At 43.9% G+C, this 20,273-nt stretch overlaps 1 protein-coding gene across 4 annotated transcripts in view; it reads left to right on the top strand.

Annotated features, from left to right (window-relative positions):
- LOC133545263 (BMP/retinoic acid-inducible neural-specific protein 3-like) overlaps positions 1–19,988 on the top strand; it is a 1,164,151-nt gene extending 1,144,163 nt beyond the window's left edge. For all 4 annotated transcript variants that reach the window (XM_061890672.1, XM_061890669.1, XM_061890671.1 and 1 more), the window contains exons 8-9: positions 11,183–11,489; positions 13,228–19,988. In XM_061890672.1, coding sequence (XP_061746656.1) covers positions 11,183–11,489; positions 13,228–14,049 — 1,129 coding nt within the window. In that variant the 3' untranslated portion in view covers positions 14,050–19,988. The remainder of the gene's footprint in view (positions 1–11,182; positions 11,490–13,227) is intronic.
- The last annotated feature ends 285 nt before the right edge of the window (positions 19,989–20,273 follow it).

Genomic DNA, 20,273 nt, shown 5'->3' with positions numbered 1-20,273 from the left:
AGTGGATCTAACATAATAGTGTGAAAGTCCAGTCCATAGTGGATCCAGCATAATAGTGAGAGTCCAGTCCATAGTGGATCTAACATAATAGTGTGAAAGTCCAGTCCATAGTGGATCTAGCATAATAGTGAGAGTCCAGTCCATAGTGGATCCAACATAATAGTGAGAGTCCAGTCCATAGTGGATCTAACATAATATTGTGAAAGTCCAGTCCATAGTGGACCTAGCATAATAGTGAGAGTCCAGTCCATAGTGGATCTAACTTAATAGTGTGGGAGTCCAGGCCATTGTGGATCTAACATAATGGTGAGAGTCCAGTCCAGCACTTCATCCATGGCCACCGGACCTGTGCCCTCCCCCCCCCCTCAACAAGGGAGAGGGGGGCAGAGGAGAAAAGAAAAGAAGCGGCAGATCAACTGGTCTAAAAAGGGGGTTTCTTTAAAGGCTATAGAGGATGTATGTTATATTGTCTTTATATCACAGCCACTTCAGCCATTTTTGAGGGGGAATCGAAGGGGATTATTTTAATGCGTTCGATAGTCTTACGGCCTGAGGTTCTGCTACGGAGGCTGCGAAACCTCTTTCTAGAGTCCAGCAGTGAAAACAGCCCTCGGTGGGGGTGGGAGGAGTCTCTGCAGATTTTCTGAGCCCTGGTCAAGCAGCGGCTTCTCGCCATTTCCTGGATGGGAGGAAGATGAGTCCTGATGATCTTTTGTGGCGTCCTCACCACTCTCTGGAGAGACTTCCGCTCTGATCCTCAGTTAGTGGAATAAGCGTCCCGATTATATTGGACATGAAAGTGAGGGGTGTGCTGTTACAGTCCAGTTTTGACATGAAAATGCTTGCTCAGCCAACATGAGGCCTAAAGTGAGATGATGTACATATCACTTTTGCAAAATATGATGAAAAGACATGTGATGCTACAAATATCTTTCATTGTATAAGACAGGTTCAATGTTAATATGTGAACTATAAAAGTTGAATGTATTTAACACAAAACGATCATTGGGCTCACATGAAAGTGGCGAGTTTAGTACCTGCAACAAGCTTCCCTCCTGCTGAAGTCCAAGGAAAGGTGGAAGTGAGCAGTCAAAGAGAAGCAAAGAGTGGTGATGTAGGACAGATGAAGGGTGTAGTTTCAAGGTACTCTAATCAAGTCCTGAGGTGCACCGCTTGTTTACAGAGAGCCTTAATTTCCCTGACGGTCCCATCAGTCCATCTGCCTTCTATCCGTCTTTGTGCTCTGGTCCTAACCCTGCAACCCAGCCTCAACAAGCTCTCTGCCCAACATCCATTATCTCCCTGCACACATCCATTTCTTTCATCATCGCTCATTTGTGTGGTTTGTGTCACGGGCCTCAGGCTAGGGGATTGCTGCTTTCAGGCGCTGTGCAGTTTAACCTTGGGAAAGTATCCGCACGTCCCATTTTACACCGGAAGCCTTGCAAAATAGATTGGAATTAGTTTTTGCATTTTCATCTCAGCTGCAGTAAAGGAAAAAGAAGCAATGATTCCTCTGAGCTGCGCACCGCTCACACGTTTTGGCTCAAAGCAAATCTTATGCAGCACATCGAATAGAATCCAAAATAAACTGTTGATAACACAATTTCACTATTATTCCGTACAACTCTAAGAGCAAGACATCGCATCAAAGACTATTTGTCCTCGGTCAGCAATCACCTAAACCTTGTAGTTGCACCACACTAAGCAGCAGCATTTATTTGCACTCCACAAGAATGATGCCCGATAATATATTCAGATTTGGAAGTCATTTTATAATTGGAAGGATTTCATCTTCTGAGAACACACTGATTTAATATGATTTACACTTTTTAGGGACCAATGTCCCTTTCGGACAGAGGACCCTATTGAATATATAAGGTTTTATTATTATTAAGGACCGATGTCCCTTTGGGACAGAGGACCCTATTGAATATCTAAGGTTTTATTATTATTAGGGACCGATGACCCTTTGGGACAGAGGACCCTATTGAATATCTAAGGTTGTATTATTACTATTAGGGGCCGATGTCCCTTTGGGACAGAGGACCCTATTGAATATCTAAGATTTTATTATTATTATTAGGGGCCGATATCCCTTTGGGACAGAGGACCCTATTGAATATCTAAGGTTTTATTATTATTAGGGACCGATGTCCCTTTGGGACAGAGGACCCTATTGAATATCTAAGGTTTTATTATTACTATTAGGGGCCGATGTCCCTTTGGGACAGAGGACCCTATTGAATATATAAGGTTTTATTATTGTCAGGGACCGATGTCCCTTTGGGACAGAGGACCCTATTGAATATCTAAGGTTTTATTATTACTATTAGTGGCCGATGTCCCTTTGGGACAGAGGACCCTATTGAATATCTAAGGTTTTATTATTTATTATTAGGGGCCGATATCCCTTTGGGACAGAGGACCCTATTGAATATCTAAGGTTTTATTATTATTAGGGACCGATGTCCCTTTGGGACAGAGGACCCTATTGAATATCCAAGGTTTTATTATTATTATTAGGGGCCGATATCCCTTTGGGACAGAGGACCCTATTGAATATCTAAAGTTTTATTATTATTAGGGACCGATGTCCCTTTGGGACAGAGGACCCTATTGAATATCTAAGGTTTTATTATTACTATTAGGGGCCGATGTCCCTTTGGGACAGAGGACCCTATTGAATATATAAGGTTTTATTATTGTTAGGGACCGATGTCCCTTTGGGACAGAGGACCCTATTGAATATCTAAGGTTTTATTATTACTATTAGTGGCAGGTGTCCCTTTGGGACAGAGGACCCTATTGAATATCTAAGGTTTTATTATTATTATTAGGGGCCGATATCCCTTTGGGACAGAGGACCCTATTGAATATCTAAGGTTTTATTATTATTAGGGACCGATGTCCCTTTGGGACAGAGGACCCTATTGAATATCTAAGGTTTTATTATTATTAGGGACCGATGTCCCTTTGGGACAGAGGACCCTATTGAATATCCAAGGTTGTATTATTATTATTAGGGGCCGATATCCCTTTGGGACAGAGGACCCTATTGAATATCTAAGGTTTTATTATTATTATTAGGGGCCCATATCCCTTTGGGACAGAGGACCCTATTGAATATATAAGGCTTTATTATTATTAGGGACTGATGTCCCTTTGGGACAGAGGACCCTATTGAATATCCAAGGTTTTATTATTATTATTAGGGGCCGATGTCCCTTTGGAACAGAGGACCCTATTGAATATCTAAGGTTTTATTATTATTATTTGGGGCCGATATCCCTTTGGGACAGAGGACCCTATTGAATATCTAAGGTTTTATTATTATTAGGGACCGATGTCCCTCTGGGACAGAAGACCCTATTGAATATCTAAGGTTTTATTATTACTGTTAGTGGCCGATGTCCCTTTGGGACAGAGGACCCTATTGAATATCTAAGGTTTTATTATTATTATTAGGGGCCGATATCCCTTTGGGACAGAGGACCCTATTGAATATATAAGGTTTTATTATTATTAGGGACCGATGTCCCTTTGGGACAGAGGACCCTATTGAATATCCAAGGCTTTATTATTATTATTAGGGGCCGATATCCCTTTGGGACAGAGGACCCTATTGAATATCTAAGGTTTTATTATTATTAGGGACCGATGTCCCTTTGGGACAGAGGACCCTATTGAATATCTAAGGTTTTATTATTATTAGGGACCGATGTCCCTTTGGGACAGAGGACCCTATTGAATATCCAAGGTTGTATTATTATTATTAGGGGCCGATATCCCTTTGGGACAGAGGACCCTATTGAATATCTAAGGTTTTATTATTATTAGGGACCGATGTCCCTTTGGGACAGAGGACCCTATTGAATATCTAAGGTTTTATTATTATTATTAGGGGCCGATATCCCTTTGGGACAGAGGACCCTATTGAATATCTAAGGTTTTATTATTATTATTAGGGGCCCATATCCCTTTGGGTCAGAGGACCCTATTGAATATCTAAGGTTTTATTATTATTAGGGACCGATGTCCCTTTGGGACAGAGGACCCTATTGAATATCCAAGGTTTTATTATTATTATTAGGCGCCGATATCCCTTTGGGACAGAGGACCCTATTGAATATCTAAGGTTTTATTATTATTAGGGACCGATGTCCCTTTGGGACAGAGGACCCTATTGAATATCTAAGGTTTTATTATTACTATTAGGGGCCGATGTCCCTTTGGGAAAGAGGACCCTATTGAATATCTAAGGTTTTATTATTATTATTAGGGGCCGATGTCCCTTTGGGACAGAGGACCCTATTGAATATCTAAGGTTTTATTATTATTAGGGACCGATGTCCCTTTGGGACAGAGGACCCTATTGAATATCCAAGGTTTTATTATTATTATTAGGGGCCGATATCCCTTTGGGACAGAGGACCCTATTGACTATCTAAGGTTTTATTATTATTAGGGACCGATGTCCCTTTGGGACAGAGGACCCTATTGAATATCTAAGGTTTTATTATTACTATTAGGGGCCGATGTCCCTTTGGGACAGAGGACCCTATTGAATATCTAAGGTTTTATTATTATTATTAGGGGCCGATATCCCTTTGGGACAGAGGACCCTATTGAATATCTAAGGTTTTATTATTATTAGGGACCGATGTCCCTTTGGGACAGTGGACCCTATTGAATATCCAAGGTTTTATTATTATTATTAGGGGCCGATATCCCTTTGGGACAGAGGACCCTATTGAATATCCAAGGTTTTATTATTATTATTAGGGGCCGATATCCCTTTGGGACAGAGGACCCTATTGAATATCTAAGGTTTTATTATTATTAGGGACCGATGTCCCTTCGGGACAGAGGACCCTATTGAATATCCAAGGTTTTATTATTATTATTATTAGGGGCCGATATCCCTTTGGGACAGAGGACCCTATTGAATATCTAAGGCTTTATTATTATTAGGGACCGATGTCCCTTTGGGACAGAGGACCCTATTGAATATCTAAGGTTTTATTATTACTATTAGGGGCCGATGTCCCTTTGGGACAGAGGACCCTATTGAATATATAAGGTTTTATTATTGTTAGGGACCGATGTCCCTTTGGGACAGAGGGCCCTATTGAATATCTAAGGTTTTATTATTACTATTAGTGGCCGATGTCCCTTTGGGACAGAGGACCCTATTGAATATCTAAGGTTTTATTATTATTATTAGGGGCCGATATCCCTTTGGGACAGAGGACCCTATTGAATATCTAAGGTTTTATTATTATTAGGGACCGATGTCCCTTTGGGACAGAGGACCCTATTGAATATCTAAGGTTTTATTATTACTATTAGTGGCCGATGTCCCTTTGGGACAGAGGACCCTATTGAATATCTAAGGTTTTATTATTATTATTAGGGGCCGATATCCCTTTGGGACAGAGGACCCTATTGAATATCTAAGGTTTTATTATTATTATTAGGGGCCCATATCCCTTTGGGACAGAGGACCCTATTGAATATATAAGGTTTTATTATTATTAGGGACCGATGTCCCTTTGGGACAGAGGACCCTATTGAATATCCACGGTTTTATTATTATTATTAGGGGCCGATATCCCTTTGGGACAGAGGACCCTATTGAATATCTAAGGTTTTATTATTATTAGGGACCGATGTCCCTTTGGGACAGAGGACCTTATTGAATTTTTAAGATTTTATTATTATTCTTTATTATTATTGTTATACCGCCGCCTCTTTGAGCTGTAATTTGACGCCCTTAACATGCTTCAAAACTCACCAAATTTGACACACACATCAGGACCGGCAACAATTGCCATTTAATCAAAAAACCAAAACTCAAAATTGCGCTCTAGGGAAAACACAGACAAAACTGTCTCTAATGTCGTAGAAACATGAAACCAAAACCACTACCTAGGTCTCAGTTAGACCTGTATTTCATCCACTGACACCCCCTGGCTAAAATCAACAGAAAGTTTGCTATTCCCACTTCAATACAAAAGTTGTCTAAAAAATGTCGCTTTCTTTCAAATATTATCTCCTCTGAGGGCGTTTGTCATTTCGACTTCAAATAAACACAGAAGAGAGATTGAAACCTTTTCTGATTAAAAGCTGATGAAAGAGTTTTAATTACTACCCCGCTTTGGATTTTATGAGCCCGCAAAGAACCGGGGCGCTGCTGCTGTTGTGCTACTTCTTTTACAAAATGGTGACTTCCTGCTAAAAAAAAAAACTGCTTCTAACTCACTGTAGGACTGTCATACACACATGAAACAAAAACCTCAATATAGGTCTCACTGAGACCTATATTTCATGCACTGACCGCCCCCAACTAAAATCAACAGGAAGTTTGCTATTCTCACTTCAATACAACAACTGCACTCCTTTCACAATGCATTAGTCTCAAAATGGCGGCACCAAGGCGTCCTTATAAAATGCCCAAGCCACTTTACAACTGTTATTACTATGAGACTGATGTATAACAAATGTGTATACAACTTTTTCTCTGTGTAATAATCCATCCATCCATCTCATACCGCTTATCCGGGCTTGGGTCACGGGGGCAGCAGCCAAAGTGTTCCCGTCCATCGCTGCTTGCAGCTTTAATTATATCTTTATTTTCTATTTCCAAGTAGTGACGACAGAGATTGTACACAATCTTTCAAAGAGAAGCATTTACTACTGTTTTTTCATTCTGTGTTGGTTGCTGATTATTGTTCATCTCATATTTCTGTATACTTCTGTACAAGAAATCACATTTATATTTGTCATGCCAAATGATGATTTCCTGTACTACGTCTGATTGAATCAATAGAGTTACAGAGGCTACTCCTGAGCTCTTTTACAACTAAGTCGCAATAATCTTTATTCGGTCAAGTGCAGATTTCAAAGCTTTCTCAAGAAGATGATCTCTTTTTGTCATCATATTCCATGTCTCTCAACCAAAGTAGAATTGCCTTTTTTTGTTGATTTCATTCTGACTGCCTAAAAACCCAATGCAGAATTTGCTTCTTCATTGATGTGTGATAATAAATTCCAGTCTACTTTTTCAAAGTCCAAGTTCAATTGAGCTAGATCACTTTTTAGTGTATCAAAAGAAACAGCATTTCCATCCCTTCTCATCTCTTACCCTAACCCTCTTTTTTTTTTGAGAAGACAAGATTCGTTTCTGTTTAAGGATGTTATTTTAGTGGGACCACTTTTACTGCAGTAAAACAGTATAGTCGTATTTCTCCCTATTGGTTTTAGCTGTCCAGTTCAAATAAAAATCACCAAAAGCGATGTAGTGTCCCAGTTGAAGGTTGAGTGTAATTAAAAATATATACTACCTTTGCTTTTTCTGTATTGTTCCCATTTTCTGATGTGAACTCATCGAGTCTAGCACTCCCTTGGTACATCTCCGCTCCCATTTGATCTGCCCAGCTGACTGCCCTGTGGTCCACTGCTTTTTGACTCATCACACACAGTCGGGCCCACTCTTTCCCTCGCTCCCAGTTACAGGCCATAACCTTCGTTTGCTCATCACCGCCAAACAGTCCAGCAAACGATGCGTCCATGTTGTATGCATGCATGTGTGATGTATCATGTTGTATGCATGCATGTGTGATGTATCATGTTGTATGCATGCATGTGTGATGTATCATGTTGTATGCATGCATGTGTGATGTATCATGTTGTATGCATGCATGTGTGATGTATCATGTTGTATGCATGCATGTGTGATGTATCATGTTGTATGCATGCATGTGTGATGTATCATGTTGTATGCATGCATGTGTGATGTATCATGTTGTATGCATGCATGTGTGATGCATCATGTTGTATGCATGCATGTGTGATGTATCATGTTGTATGCATGCATGTGTGATGCATCATGTTGTATGTGTGATGTATCATGTTGTATGCATGCATGTGTGATGTATCATGTTGTATGCATCCATGTTTGATGCATCATGTTGTATGCATGCATGTGTGATGCATCATGTTGTATGCATGCATGTGTGATGCATCATCGTTGTATGCATGCATGTGTGATGCATCATGTTGTATGCATGCATGTGTGATGTATCATGTTGTATGCATGCATGTGTGATGTATCATGTTGTATGCATGCATGTGTGATGCATCATGTTGTATGCATGCATGTGTGATGTGTCATGTTGTATACATGCGTGTGTGATGTATCATGTTGTATGCATGCATGTGTGATGTATCATGTTGTATGCATGCATGTGTGATGTATCATGTTGTATGCATGCATGTGTGATGTATCATGTTGTATGCATGCATGTGTGATGCATCATGTTGTATGCATGCATGTGTGATGTGTCATGTTGTATGTGTGATGTATCATGTTGTATGCATGCATGTGTGATGCATCATGTGGTATGCATGCATGTGTGATGTATCATGTTGTATGCATGCATGTGTGATGCGTCATGCTGTATGCATGCATGTGTGATGCATCATGTTGTATGCATGCATGTGTGATGTATCATGTTGTATGCATGCATGTGTGATGTATCATGTTGTATGCATGCATGTGTGATGCATCATGTTGTATGCATGCATGTGTGATGTGTCATGTTGTATGTGTGATGTATCATGTTGTATGCATGCATGTGTGATGCATCATGTTGTATGCATGCATGTGTGATGTATCATGTTGTATGCATGCATGTGTGATGCGTCATGCTGTATGCATGCATGTGTGATGTATCATGTTGTATGCATGCATGTGTGATGCGTCATGTTGTATGCATGCATGTGTGATGCATCATGTTGTATGCATGCATGTGTGATGTGTCATGTTGTATGTGTGATGTATTATGTTGTATGCATGCATGTGTGATGTATCATGTTGTATGCATGCATGTGTGATGTATCATGTTGTATGCATGCATGTGTGATGCGTCATGCTGTATGCATGCATGTGTGATGTATCATGTTGTATGCATGCATGTGTGATGCATCATGTTGTATGCATGCATGTGTGATGCATCATGTTGTATGCATGCATGTGTGATGTGTCATGTTGTATGTGTGATGTATCATGTTGTATGCATGCATGTGTGATGTATCATGTTGTATGCATGCATGTGTGATGTATCATGTTGTATGCATGCATGTGTGATGCGTCATGCTGTATGCATGCATGTGTGATGTATCATGTTGTATGCATGCATGTGTGATGCATCATGTTGTATGCATGCATGTGTGATGCATCATGTTGTATGCATGCATGTGTGATGTGTCATGTTGTATGTGTGATGTATCATGTTGTATGCATGCATGTGTGATGTATCATGTTGTATGCATGCATGTGTGATGTATCATGTTGTATGCATGCATGTGTGATGCGTCATGCTGTATGCATGCATGTGTGATGCATCATGTTGTATGCATGCATGTGTGATGTATCATGTTGTATGCATGCATGTGTGATGTATCATGTTGTATGCATGCATGTGTGATGCGTCATGCTGTATGCATGCATGTGTGATGCATCATGTTGTATGCATGCATGTGTGATGCGTCATGCTGTATGCATGCATGTGTGATGCATCATGTTGTATGCATGCATGTGTGATGTATCATGTTGTATGCATGCACGTGTGATGTATCATGTTGTATGCATGCACGTGTGATGTATCATGTTGTATGCATGCATGTGTGATGCATCATGTTGTATGCATGCATGTGAGATGTATCATGTTGTATGCATGCATGTGTGATGTATCATGTTGTATGCATGCATGTTCCAAATAAACACAAACTCAACTTAACTCATCTCAGATCAATTTTCCTAATTAGATTGAAGGTTTTTGATTGACTGGAGGCCCAAAGTGTTAAAGTGTGTCAGACAAAAAACAAACTAGTGTTTACAGACGTGCGGTTGGACTAAAACAAGTGAAACCAACCAAAACAAGATCAAGTGTTCAGAAGTTGAGGTATAAAGGCAAACACTAAAGTAAGCACAAGTGGAAAACTCTCCCTGGACTTAGAAATACAAAGTGTAAGGTCCACCATTTTGTTTGAGTAGAGGTTTCCTGAGAAATTGGAAAAGCCTTGGTTCCTTACACAGACTGAAGTAGTACTTTAGGTGTTTACTTCCTGTCATTGTGTGTGTGTGTGTGTGTGTGTGTGTGTGTGTGTGTGTGTGTGTGTGTGTGTGTGTGTGTGTGTGTGTGTGTGTGTGTGTGTATATTCCTTACTCACCTTCCACTAGCTCATAACCACTTTGGGCCCATTCAGCAATAAGTTCCTAATTTTTCCTCTTATCTTTCTACCTAAGTGATTTCCTAAGAGGAGTCCATTCAAATTCATGACGTGTTCTTAAACGGCCAGATTGTTCCCACCTGCTGTTCTTAATTCATGGTAAATGGTATACTTGTATAGCGCTTTTCTACCTTCAAGGTAGTCAAAGCACTTTGACACTTTGTTAGTCAAAGCACTTTGACACTTTGTCCACAGTCACACACACATTCACACACTGATGGCGGGAGCTACCATGCAAGGCACTAACCAGGACCCATCAGGAGCAAGGGTGAAGTGTCTTGCTCAAGGACACAACGGACGTGACGAGGTTGGTAGAAGCTGGGAATCGAACCTGGAACCCTCAGGTTGCTGGCACGGCCACGCTCCCAACCGTGCCACGCCGTCCCCATTGCTGAATGCCAAATGTTGAGCGTGTGAGTGTATGTCATCATTTGCATACAAACACGCCCCTTTGCCCCCCCAATTTGCATAGGTCAACTCACTTAATTCCGTAATTTGCATAGGTCAACACCCTTAATTCCCCATATAAGGGCACGATTCCGTCAGAAAAGCCAAACATCAAACACAAACACAATCCGATTACAGAAGAGAAATTCGTATTATCCCGTGGGGGAAATAAGTTTAAGAAAGGGGGGACTGCAGTGTTCAAATAAATATTCCTCACTTTGGGCAAATAGGTCTACATGGTGGTGAAAAATGCTTCCTCCCCCACATCAGTCCAACACAAGGTGAGATATTATTGCAGACTTCCGGGGCAAGAGGTCTACATATTTGCGGAGTTTGTCAAATAGCATTTGCTTTGTATCTTGTGCATCTGTAGCAAGTGACAGTGACAAATAATCACATCTTAGCTGCCATGTTTGCTGACACAATGTCTTCTTTGCAGGCCGCTCGCCTTTTGGTTGACTCGGGCTCAGGCCTTGCTCTACTGCAACGAGCATGGAGTCCTGGGCTTCTTCTCGGAGGAAATCCGGAGCTGCAGCTGTCCTGTGGACCAGCCCCCCTGCCAGGGTGTCATTCCCTGTGTCGTCGGCACCTCTTCCGTCTCCTGTTCATCGTGTGCCGCCGACAACGCCACCCGCTGTGGATCCTGCCACCACGGCAACCTCTTACACCTGGGTTCCTGTCGACCAAGCGTCGCCTCGTCCCTGGACCACTATTTGAACCTGGATCTGGACATGCCGGACGCTGAGGTTAGAAGAGCTTCTGATGTTCATTCTCACACTCAGGGGGACCAGGCCACAATAATATTATATACGGTCCTTCAGGTTGTAGATGTGCCTTATTCCTGTGAGAATCCTGCATTTGGCTGAAGCTTTAAGGAGTGGGACTATCCAGGGCTAGCTGCAGTGTGCATCTGTGAGCAGATAATACTCTATCATCGCTTTCTCTTATCAGGTCGGCAGTGCGTTCTTCTCTCACCTTTTAAAGCCAAATCTAACCCCAACACACTAATATTGAGCCCTGCACTGACCTACTGACTAGGATGCACCAAAGGATATGAAGCCAACAAATGTTGACATTGCAGTGCAATAATCACGCAATGATTGGTATTTTGGCAAACATTTCTGATCAGGGCAGCGCGGTGGTACAGGGGTTAGTGCATGTGCCTCCCAATACGAAGGTCCCGAGTAGTCCCGAGTTCAATCCCGGGCTCGAGATCGTTCTGTGTGGAGTTTGCATGTTCTCCGCGTGAATGCGTGGCTTCTACCCCAGCTCCAAAGACATGCACCTGGGGATAGGCCCCTCCCACCTCCAAAGACATGCACCTGGGGATAGGCCCCTCCCACCTCCAAAGACATGCACCTGGGGATAGGCCCCTCCCACCTCCAAAGACATGCACCTGGGGATAGGCCCCTCCCACCTCCAAAGATATACACCTGGGGATAGGCCCCTCCCACCTCCAAAGACATGCACCTGGGGATAGGCCCCTCCCACCTCCAAAGACATGCACCTGGGGATAGGCCCCTCCCACCTCCAAAGATATACACCTGGGGATAGGCCCCTCCCACCTCCAAAGACATGCACCTGGGGATAGGCCCCTCCCACCTCCAAAGACATACACCTGGGGATAGGCCCCTCCCACGTCCAAAGACATGCACCTGGGGATAGGCCCCTCCCACCTCCAAAGATATACACCTGGGGATAGGCCCCTCCCACCTCCAAAGACATGCACCTGGGGATAGGCCCCTCCCACCTCCAAAGACATGCACCTGGGGATAGGCCCCTCCCACCTCCAAAGACATGCACCTGGGGATAGGCCCCTCCCACCTCCAAAGACATGCACCTGGGGATAGGCCCCTCCCACCTCCAAAGACATGCACCTGGGGATAGGCCCCTCCCACCTCCAAAGACATGCACCTGGGGATAGGCCCCTCCCACCTCCAAAGACATGCACCTGGGGATAGGCCCCTCCCACCTCCAAAGACATACACCTGGGGATAGGCCCCTCCCACCTCCAAACACATGCACCTGGGGATAGGCCCCTCCCACCTCCAAAGACATACACCTGGGGATAGGCCCTCCCACCTCCAAAGACATGCACCTGGGGATAGGCCCCTCCCACCTCCAAAGACATGCACCTGGAGATAGGCCCCTCCCACCTCCAAAGATATGCACCTGGGGATAGGCCCCTCCCACCTCCAAAGACATGCACCTGGGGATAGGTTGATTGGCAAAACTAAATGGTCCCAAGTGTGTGAATGTTGTACATCTGTGTTGGCCCTGCTATGAGGTGGCGACTTGTCCAGGGTGGGATTCATGGCGCTAGCCAATGTTAAAAAAGAAAAGGTCATGATGTATTTTCACAAGCTTAAAGATCCTCTGAGAAGCTGTGGGCCATTGTTTGGTCCAGGTTTAGAACCATGGTGTGTGTGTGTGTGTCTCTTGTTGTTGGCCTGGAGAAGTTGAAAGTGTTTTGTCTTCCTCCAGGCCAAGAACCTGCTCCAGCAGCTGGACAGCAGGATAGAGGTCCACGCCATCTACATCAGCAATGATGTGCGCCTGGGAAGTTGGTTCAACCCTGCCTGGAGAAAGAGGATGCTGCTCACGCTCAAGAGTAATAAAAACAAATCCAATCTCATCCACATGCTGATGGCCATTACTTTCCAGATCTGCTCAACTAAGAACTCCACATTGGAACCCGTGCCTGCAATTTACGTGAACCCTTTTGGGGGGAGTCACTCGGAGAGTTGGTTCATGCCAGTGAACCGGCCGGACTTCCCGGACTGGGAGAGGACTCGACTGGACTCTGCAGCGGCTGCACAATGCTACAACTGGACACTGTCGCTGGGGAACCGGTGGAAGTCCTTCTTTGAAACTGTCCACATCTACCTGCGAAGCCGTATCGTCACAGACGATCCGACAGTGAACGAAACACTCTTCTATGAACCTTTGGACATGGAGGATCAGACATCCAACCTGGGCTATATGAAGATCAACACGCTAAAAGTGTTTGGATACAGCATGCACTTTGACCCTGAGGGCATCAAGGACTTAATCCTCCAGTTGGACTACCCATACACACAAGGTACACAGGAAGCCGCCTTCTTGATGTTGTTGGAGATGAGGGATCGCATTAATAGGTTAACGCCACCAGCACCTCAGTCGCTGGACCTTTTTTCTTGTCTGCTTCGGCATCGACTCAAGCTGTCAGCTGGCGAGGTGGCACGCATCAAGGAGGCCCTCCAGATCTTTAACTCCAAGCTCCCAGATGCCTCCCCTCAACCTGAGCTGGCCCAGCTGTGCAGCTAGCAAGCTGGCATTGTGCTCAGGATAGGTCCAAGGATGTATGGATGATCTTGCCATGGTCTACAGTCAACGTCTCTTGAGTGGGTTTCCTTTGGCGTTTGTACCGTGACGACTGTCATGCCTGAGGATGAAAAATCGGTTGACTTCCAGACCACGGGGCTGTATTGAGACACTGAACACGCTGGAAGTAAACTTTTGCTCTACCTGTCTTGCTTTTGGCAAAGTCACAGGAAACACTTAAGGCCCCTGGCTCGCAAAGAGAAAAGTCATTTTGATATGGAAGGTCCGACTCTTGAGGGACCAACACAAACATAATGTCAAATGGGGTCAGAAGCTGTTTTTTTTGCTTTCAAAACTATCCTGAGAATGAGTGAAGGGTGGAAATAATTCAATGTGCATTGGATGGTGTCACGTTATGCTTTGCAGTTCCAATGTTTAACCTTTTTCCGCACCCAACATCATCACTAAGAACTAAGAACCCTTTTGCCCGGGTAAAAGAAGTCCTGTAATCTGTGTGCTTCGCACTTCCACTGCCACTCAAAGTCTTTCTTTTTTTAATCTCGGGGTCATTTATTCAAATCCTGCGGATGCCACACGGGGGGGGGGGGGGTGAAACATGGCTACATGAGTTACATAGGATGAGGGTCTGGTGAGTCCATTTAGATGTCAATAACGACAATTAAAGAATGAACGCCTTGACAACACACCTCCATCCAATTCCTTTAGCTTTACCGCTCAGCATTAGCAGCTACAGCTACACGTTTCTTCTAACGCTGCTTAGGATTCTGTAAACGCGCCCACGTTCATTTGCGGACTCGGGTTCGGGTTCGCCAGCTCAAAATCCCATTGGAAAATGTCCCTTGCAAATACTCTCATTTTATTGTCTTCCCTTTGTTAGCGATATTTTCCAAGTAATAGAAAAGGAAGATGGTAAAAATGAAAGAAACACGTTTACAGTCTATCTTAAACTTGGTGTGTGTTCCTCCGAGAGGCCTTTTCAGCTAGCAGCCCACTTCTCTAAACTTCTTGTAAAAGAAAAAGAGCCACCTCCTGAGGTCGAGGTACTTTTTCTGCGTTTAGTTGGGTTTCTTCAAGCACGCACAGAGGCTGACGTTGACATTCCCCTTTTGTTACAAGCCACACGTCCACGTCGGAACAGGAACAGGACAAAACGGAGTTTATTTAATCCTATTCTTGTTATCACGACAGTCCCAAATAGGGTTTTTTCCACTTCCTGTATTGCTGCACACAAAAGGCTAGCGACATCAGACCCTGGCGAGGCCCCGGAGTGAAGCCAGAATGTTCTTGATAATAATTATTTTTTAGGCCACAAACAACCAGAATTCTTTTGACGCCCGAGCGCCAGCTCGGACGTCCAAAGCCCACAAAGATGTTTGATCCTTCCAGATGCCAACAATTGGACTTCAACAAAGATGCTGTTTCACTCAGACAAGATGTTAGCTTGATTTACCCACGTCAGAAATGTTTTTTTTTAAATGCCAGGGGTTTCATTTATTAAGATCTGCATGGATTTCTTTACTAAAAAGTTTTGTACACTTAAATCCAGAAAACATACCAAAAACATTCCAATGTATTCAAGTGTGCACATTTCTTTTGTCAACGTGGAAGTGAGCACGCATGTTGGCGTGCACCACATCCATCCATCCATTTTCTTCTGCTTATCTGAGGTCGGGTCGCGGGCTTCCCTCTCCCCAGCCACTTGGTCCAGCTCCTCCCCGGGGATCCCGAGGCGTTCCCAGGCCAGCCGGGAGACATAGTCTTCCCAACGTGTCCTGGGTCTTCCTCTTGGCCTCCTGCCGGTCGGATGAGCAGATGTCCGAACCACCTCATCTGGCTCTTAAAGCAGCTTTACTTTGAGCTCCTCCCGGATGACAGAGCTTCTCACCCTATCTCTAAGGGAGAGCCCCGTTTGGGCCGCTTGTACCCGTGATCTTGTCCTTTCGGTCATGACCCAAAGATCATGACCATAGGTGAGGATGGGAACGTAGATCGACCGGTAAATTGAGAGCTTTGCCTTCTGGCTCAGCTCCTTCTTCACCACAACGGATCAATACAGCGTCCGCATTACTGAAGACGCCGCACCGATCCGCCTGTCGATCTCACCATCCACTCTTCCCTCACTCATGAACAAGACTCCGAGGTACTAGAGTTGCTCCACTTGGGGCAAGATCTCCTCCCCAACCCGGAGATGGCACTCTAACCACATATGATCTGTAAAATCCATCCATCCATTTTCTACCGCTTGTCCCTTAGAGGGTTGCGAGTATCTGTAAAATGGATCCAATGACAATGTTTTCTGTTGGCGTATACATATTGATCATGCGATGGCCAGCAGTCAATAACTCTCATTACATTGGTTAACCCTAACTGTCTGGTTCAAACACCCACCTATCTATTAAACAGGATAAGAAGCAAAGAATCAAACAGAAACAGGATTCAATTTAGCTCATGAGGAGAGTGCGTCGACCTGCACCCTCATACAGCGTCGTCCCACGCTCTGACGAAAGGGCTCCACGCCGCCTCCTTTATTTGGGCCTTTTCTGATTACATAGCTGCAGCTGTTTCTAAGGGGAGGGGGGTCATAAACAGCTCCCGCACTCGGTCATAATCAGTTCAAAGAAAAGGTGCTTGGAGCGGTGTCAGGTTTTCCCCCTCTCTGCTTTGTAGACTTCAGGTCATGACAACGTCTTCCCGTGGTTGTCCGATTGGTCAAAGAAAGCGACACCTCCACCTCGCACAGTGGAGTTTTAAAAACTCAGTGGAGTTTTAAAAGCGGTAGGCTTTTTGCTTGATAAGATCAAAGAGAGCTTTTGTCTTCTCGCAGGTGACCTGAAGTCATGGGAACACAAAGTTGTGTGAAACCTTATATACAATTATTCTGACACCAACCCTGTTGCTTTAAAGTTGGCCCTTTGGGCTGCCTTGTGCGGGAACTTGGTACACCTGGCTAACGTGCCGATCATTTCAGGGGGGTTTTGCCTGTGCTAATTGTTGGTATGTCTCTGGTGTGCACACCCATCATTCTGAGGAGTAATTGTTGGACATTTCTTACCAAGCATCAGGTGGGTGTCACATTTCCACATTTACTTCACCCTTGAGACATCTCAACTTTACCGTGAAAAAGAGCACAGTCCAGGTTTTTGTGTGCATCCATCCATCCATCCATCCATCATCTTCCGCTTATCCGAGGTCGGGTCGCGGGGGCAGCAGCCTAAGCAGGGAAGCCCAGACTTCCCTCTCCCCAGCCACTTCGTCTAGCTCTTCCCGGGGGATCCCGAGGCGTTCCCAGGCCAGCCGGGAGACATAGTCTTTCCAACGTGTCCTGGGTCTTCCCCGTGGCCTCCTACCAGCTGGACGTGCCCTAAACACCTCCCTAGGGAGGCGTTCGGGTGGCATCCTGACCAGATGCCCGAACCACCTCATCTGGCTCCTCTCGATGTGGAGGAGCAGCGGCTTTACGTTGAGCTCCTCCCGGATGGCAGAGCTTCTCACCCTATCTCTAAGGGAGAGCCCCGCCACCCGGCGGAGGAAACTCATTTCGGCCGCTTGTACCCGTGATCTTATCCTTTCGGTCATGACCCAAAGCTCATGACCATAGGTGAGGATGGGAACGTAGATCGACCGGTAAATTGAGAGCTTTGCCTTCCGGCTCAGCTCCTTCTTCACCACAACGGATCGATACAACGTCCGCATTACTGAAGACGCCGCACCGATCCGCCTGTCGATCTCACGATCCACTCTTCCCCCACTCGTGAACAAGACTCCTAGGTACTTGAACTCCTCCACTTGGGGCAGGGTCTCCTCCCAACCCGGAGATGGCACTCCACCGTTTTCCGGCGAGAACCATGGACTCGGACTTGGAGGTGCTGATTCTCATTCCGGTCGCTTCACACTCGGCTGCGAACCGATCCAGTGAGAGCTGAAGATCCCGGCCAGATGAAGCCATCAGGACTACATCATCTGCACTCCCTCCTAATACTTGGGGCACCCGGGGCCGCTTTTTGGATTCGAGCATACAGCATTTTTTAGGAGGAAATCCATAAAGGTCTTAATCCTTGAGGCCCCTGATCTTCAAATTCCTGTGTTGGAAAATATCCATTTGTACATGTCATCAGGGTTAGGGTTATTTCAACAATGATAGGGTTAGGGTTAGGATTAGGGTCATTCCAATGGTACTTGCATCTCTGTTGCATAAGAAGCCTGCTAGTGATGCCGTGTACTTGGTGGTCTGTCTTTACCAAAAAAAAAAAAAAAGGAACTGGCAGCACAAATACCGAAAAAGCTTAAATGTTTGTTTATGCTTTTTTATTTTTCTCTCTTGAGGTGAACCACCCTGCCGAAAAAATAACACAATCTGAGTTGTAGACAAAAAAGATTTGCAGGTGCTGTACATAATGCTCCATCTAACCCAAATTGTGGAAATGTGCACATTGCTTTTTAAATAACCAAGCGCCCCCCCCCCCCCCTTTTTACCTTACCACCACAAAAAAAAAAAGATTTAAATACAACTATAACAACTCATGCCTTATAAGGATTCTGTGTTGTATTAAAAGTTGCTGTTTGATTTTCCGGAAGGTGACGTGTTGCTTTTAATATTGACATTTTAATATTTGCCACCACGACACTATGTCACATGGAGGTACTTGAAAGTACAAATACACAGTAAAAGTACTTGAAAGTACTTGAAAGTACAAATACATAGTGGAAGTACTTGGAAGTACTTGAAAGTACAAATACATAGTGGAAGTACTTGGTAGTACAAATACATAGTGGAAGTACTTGGAAGTACTTGAAAGTACAAATACATAGTGGAAGTACTTGGAAGTACTTGAAAGTACAAATACATAGTGGAAGTACTTGGGAGTACTTGAAAGTACAAATACATAGTGGAAGTACTTGGAAGTACTTGAAAGTACAAATACATAGTGGAAGTACTTGAAAGTACAAATACATAGTGGAAGTACTTGAAAGTACTTGAAAGTACAAATACATAGTGGAAGTACTTGAAAGTACTTGAAAGTACAAATACATAGTGGAAGTACTTGGAAGTACTTGAAAGTACAAATACATAGGGGAAGTACTTGGAAGTACTTGAAAGTACAAATACATAGTGGAAGTACTTGGAAGTACTTGAAAGTACAAATACATAGTGGAAGTACTTGGAAGTACTTGAAAGTACAAATACATAGGGGAAGTACTCGGAAGTACTTGAAAGTACAAATACATAGTGGAAGTACTTGGAAGTACTTGAAAGTACAAATACATAGTGGAAGTACTTGAAAGTACTTGAAAGTACAAATACATAGTGGAAGTACTCGGAAGTACTTGAAAGTACAAATACATAGTGGAAGTACTTGAAAGTACTTGAAAGTACAAATACATAGTGGAAGTACTTGGAAGTACTTGAAAGTACAAATACATAGTGGAAGTACTTGGAAGTACTTGAAAGTACAAATACATAGGGGAAGTACTCGGAAGTACTTGAATGTACAAATACATAGTGGAAGTACTTGGAAGTACTTGAAAGTACAAATACATAGTGGAAGTACTCGGAAGTACTTGAAAGTACAAATACATAGTGGAAGTACTTGGAAGTACTTGAAAGTACAAATACATAGTGGAAGTACTTGGGAGTACAAATACACAGTGGAAGTACTTGGGAGTACAAATACACAGTGGAAGTACTTGCAAGTCCAAGGATCCTCAGGCTGCATTTGGAGAGGACAAGAGCAAGCGACATAATGGAATTTTTAGTGTGGGACACTGTTGGTCACTCTGAGAGCTTCCGTACAAAATCCAGAGATTGCACCACATATTTTATATTTCTTTCATTCCTCAAATATTCCATAAACTTATGTGTCCGTCATTTCCAGATGTCAAATCTGTTTTCAGCTTGCTTGAGTAAAGATCTAAGTGACTTATCTGTTTTCTTGTCTTGCTTTCATCACCTGCTCCTCAATGAATATGCATTCCTGTTATCGGGGTACACCTAAATGCATTCCTGTTATCGGGGTACACCTAAATGCATTCCTGTTATCGGGGTACACCTAAATGCATTCCTGTTATCGGGGTACACCTAAATGCATTCCTGTTATCGGGATGCGCCTAAATGGAACTGCTCAAATGTAACCCTACCAGAAATGGGATTTTATTGGTTTTGGCTGAAATACCAAGTCCTCTTAGCTTTACAACATGAGACGTAGCAG

The sequence above is a fragment of the Nerophis ophidion genome, linkage group LG28 (assembly GCF_033978795.1).
Source record: "Nerophis ophidion isolate RoL-2023_Sa linkage group LG28, RoL_Noph_v1.0, whole genome shotgun sequence".
NCBI classification, from domain to species: domain Eukaryota; kingdom Metazoa; phylum Chordata; class Actinopteri; order Syngnathiformes; family Syngnathidae; genus Nerophis; species Nerophis ophidion.
Note: the sequence above shows the minus strand (reverse complement) of the source record. Positions and strands in the feature narration are given on the sequence as shown.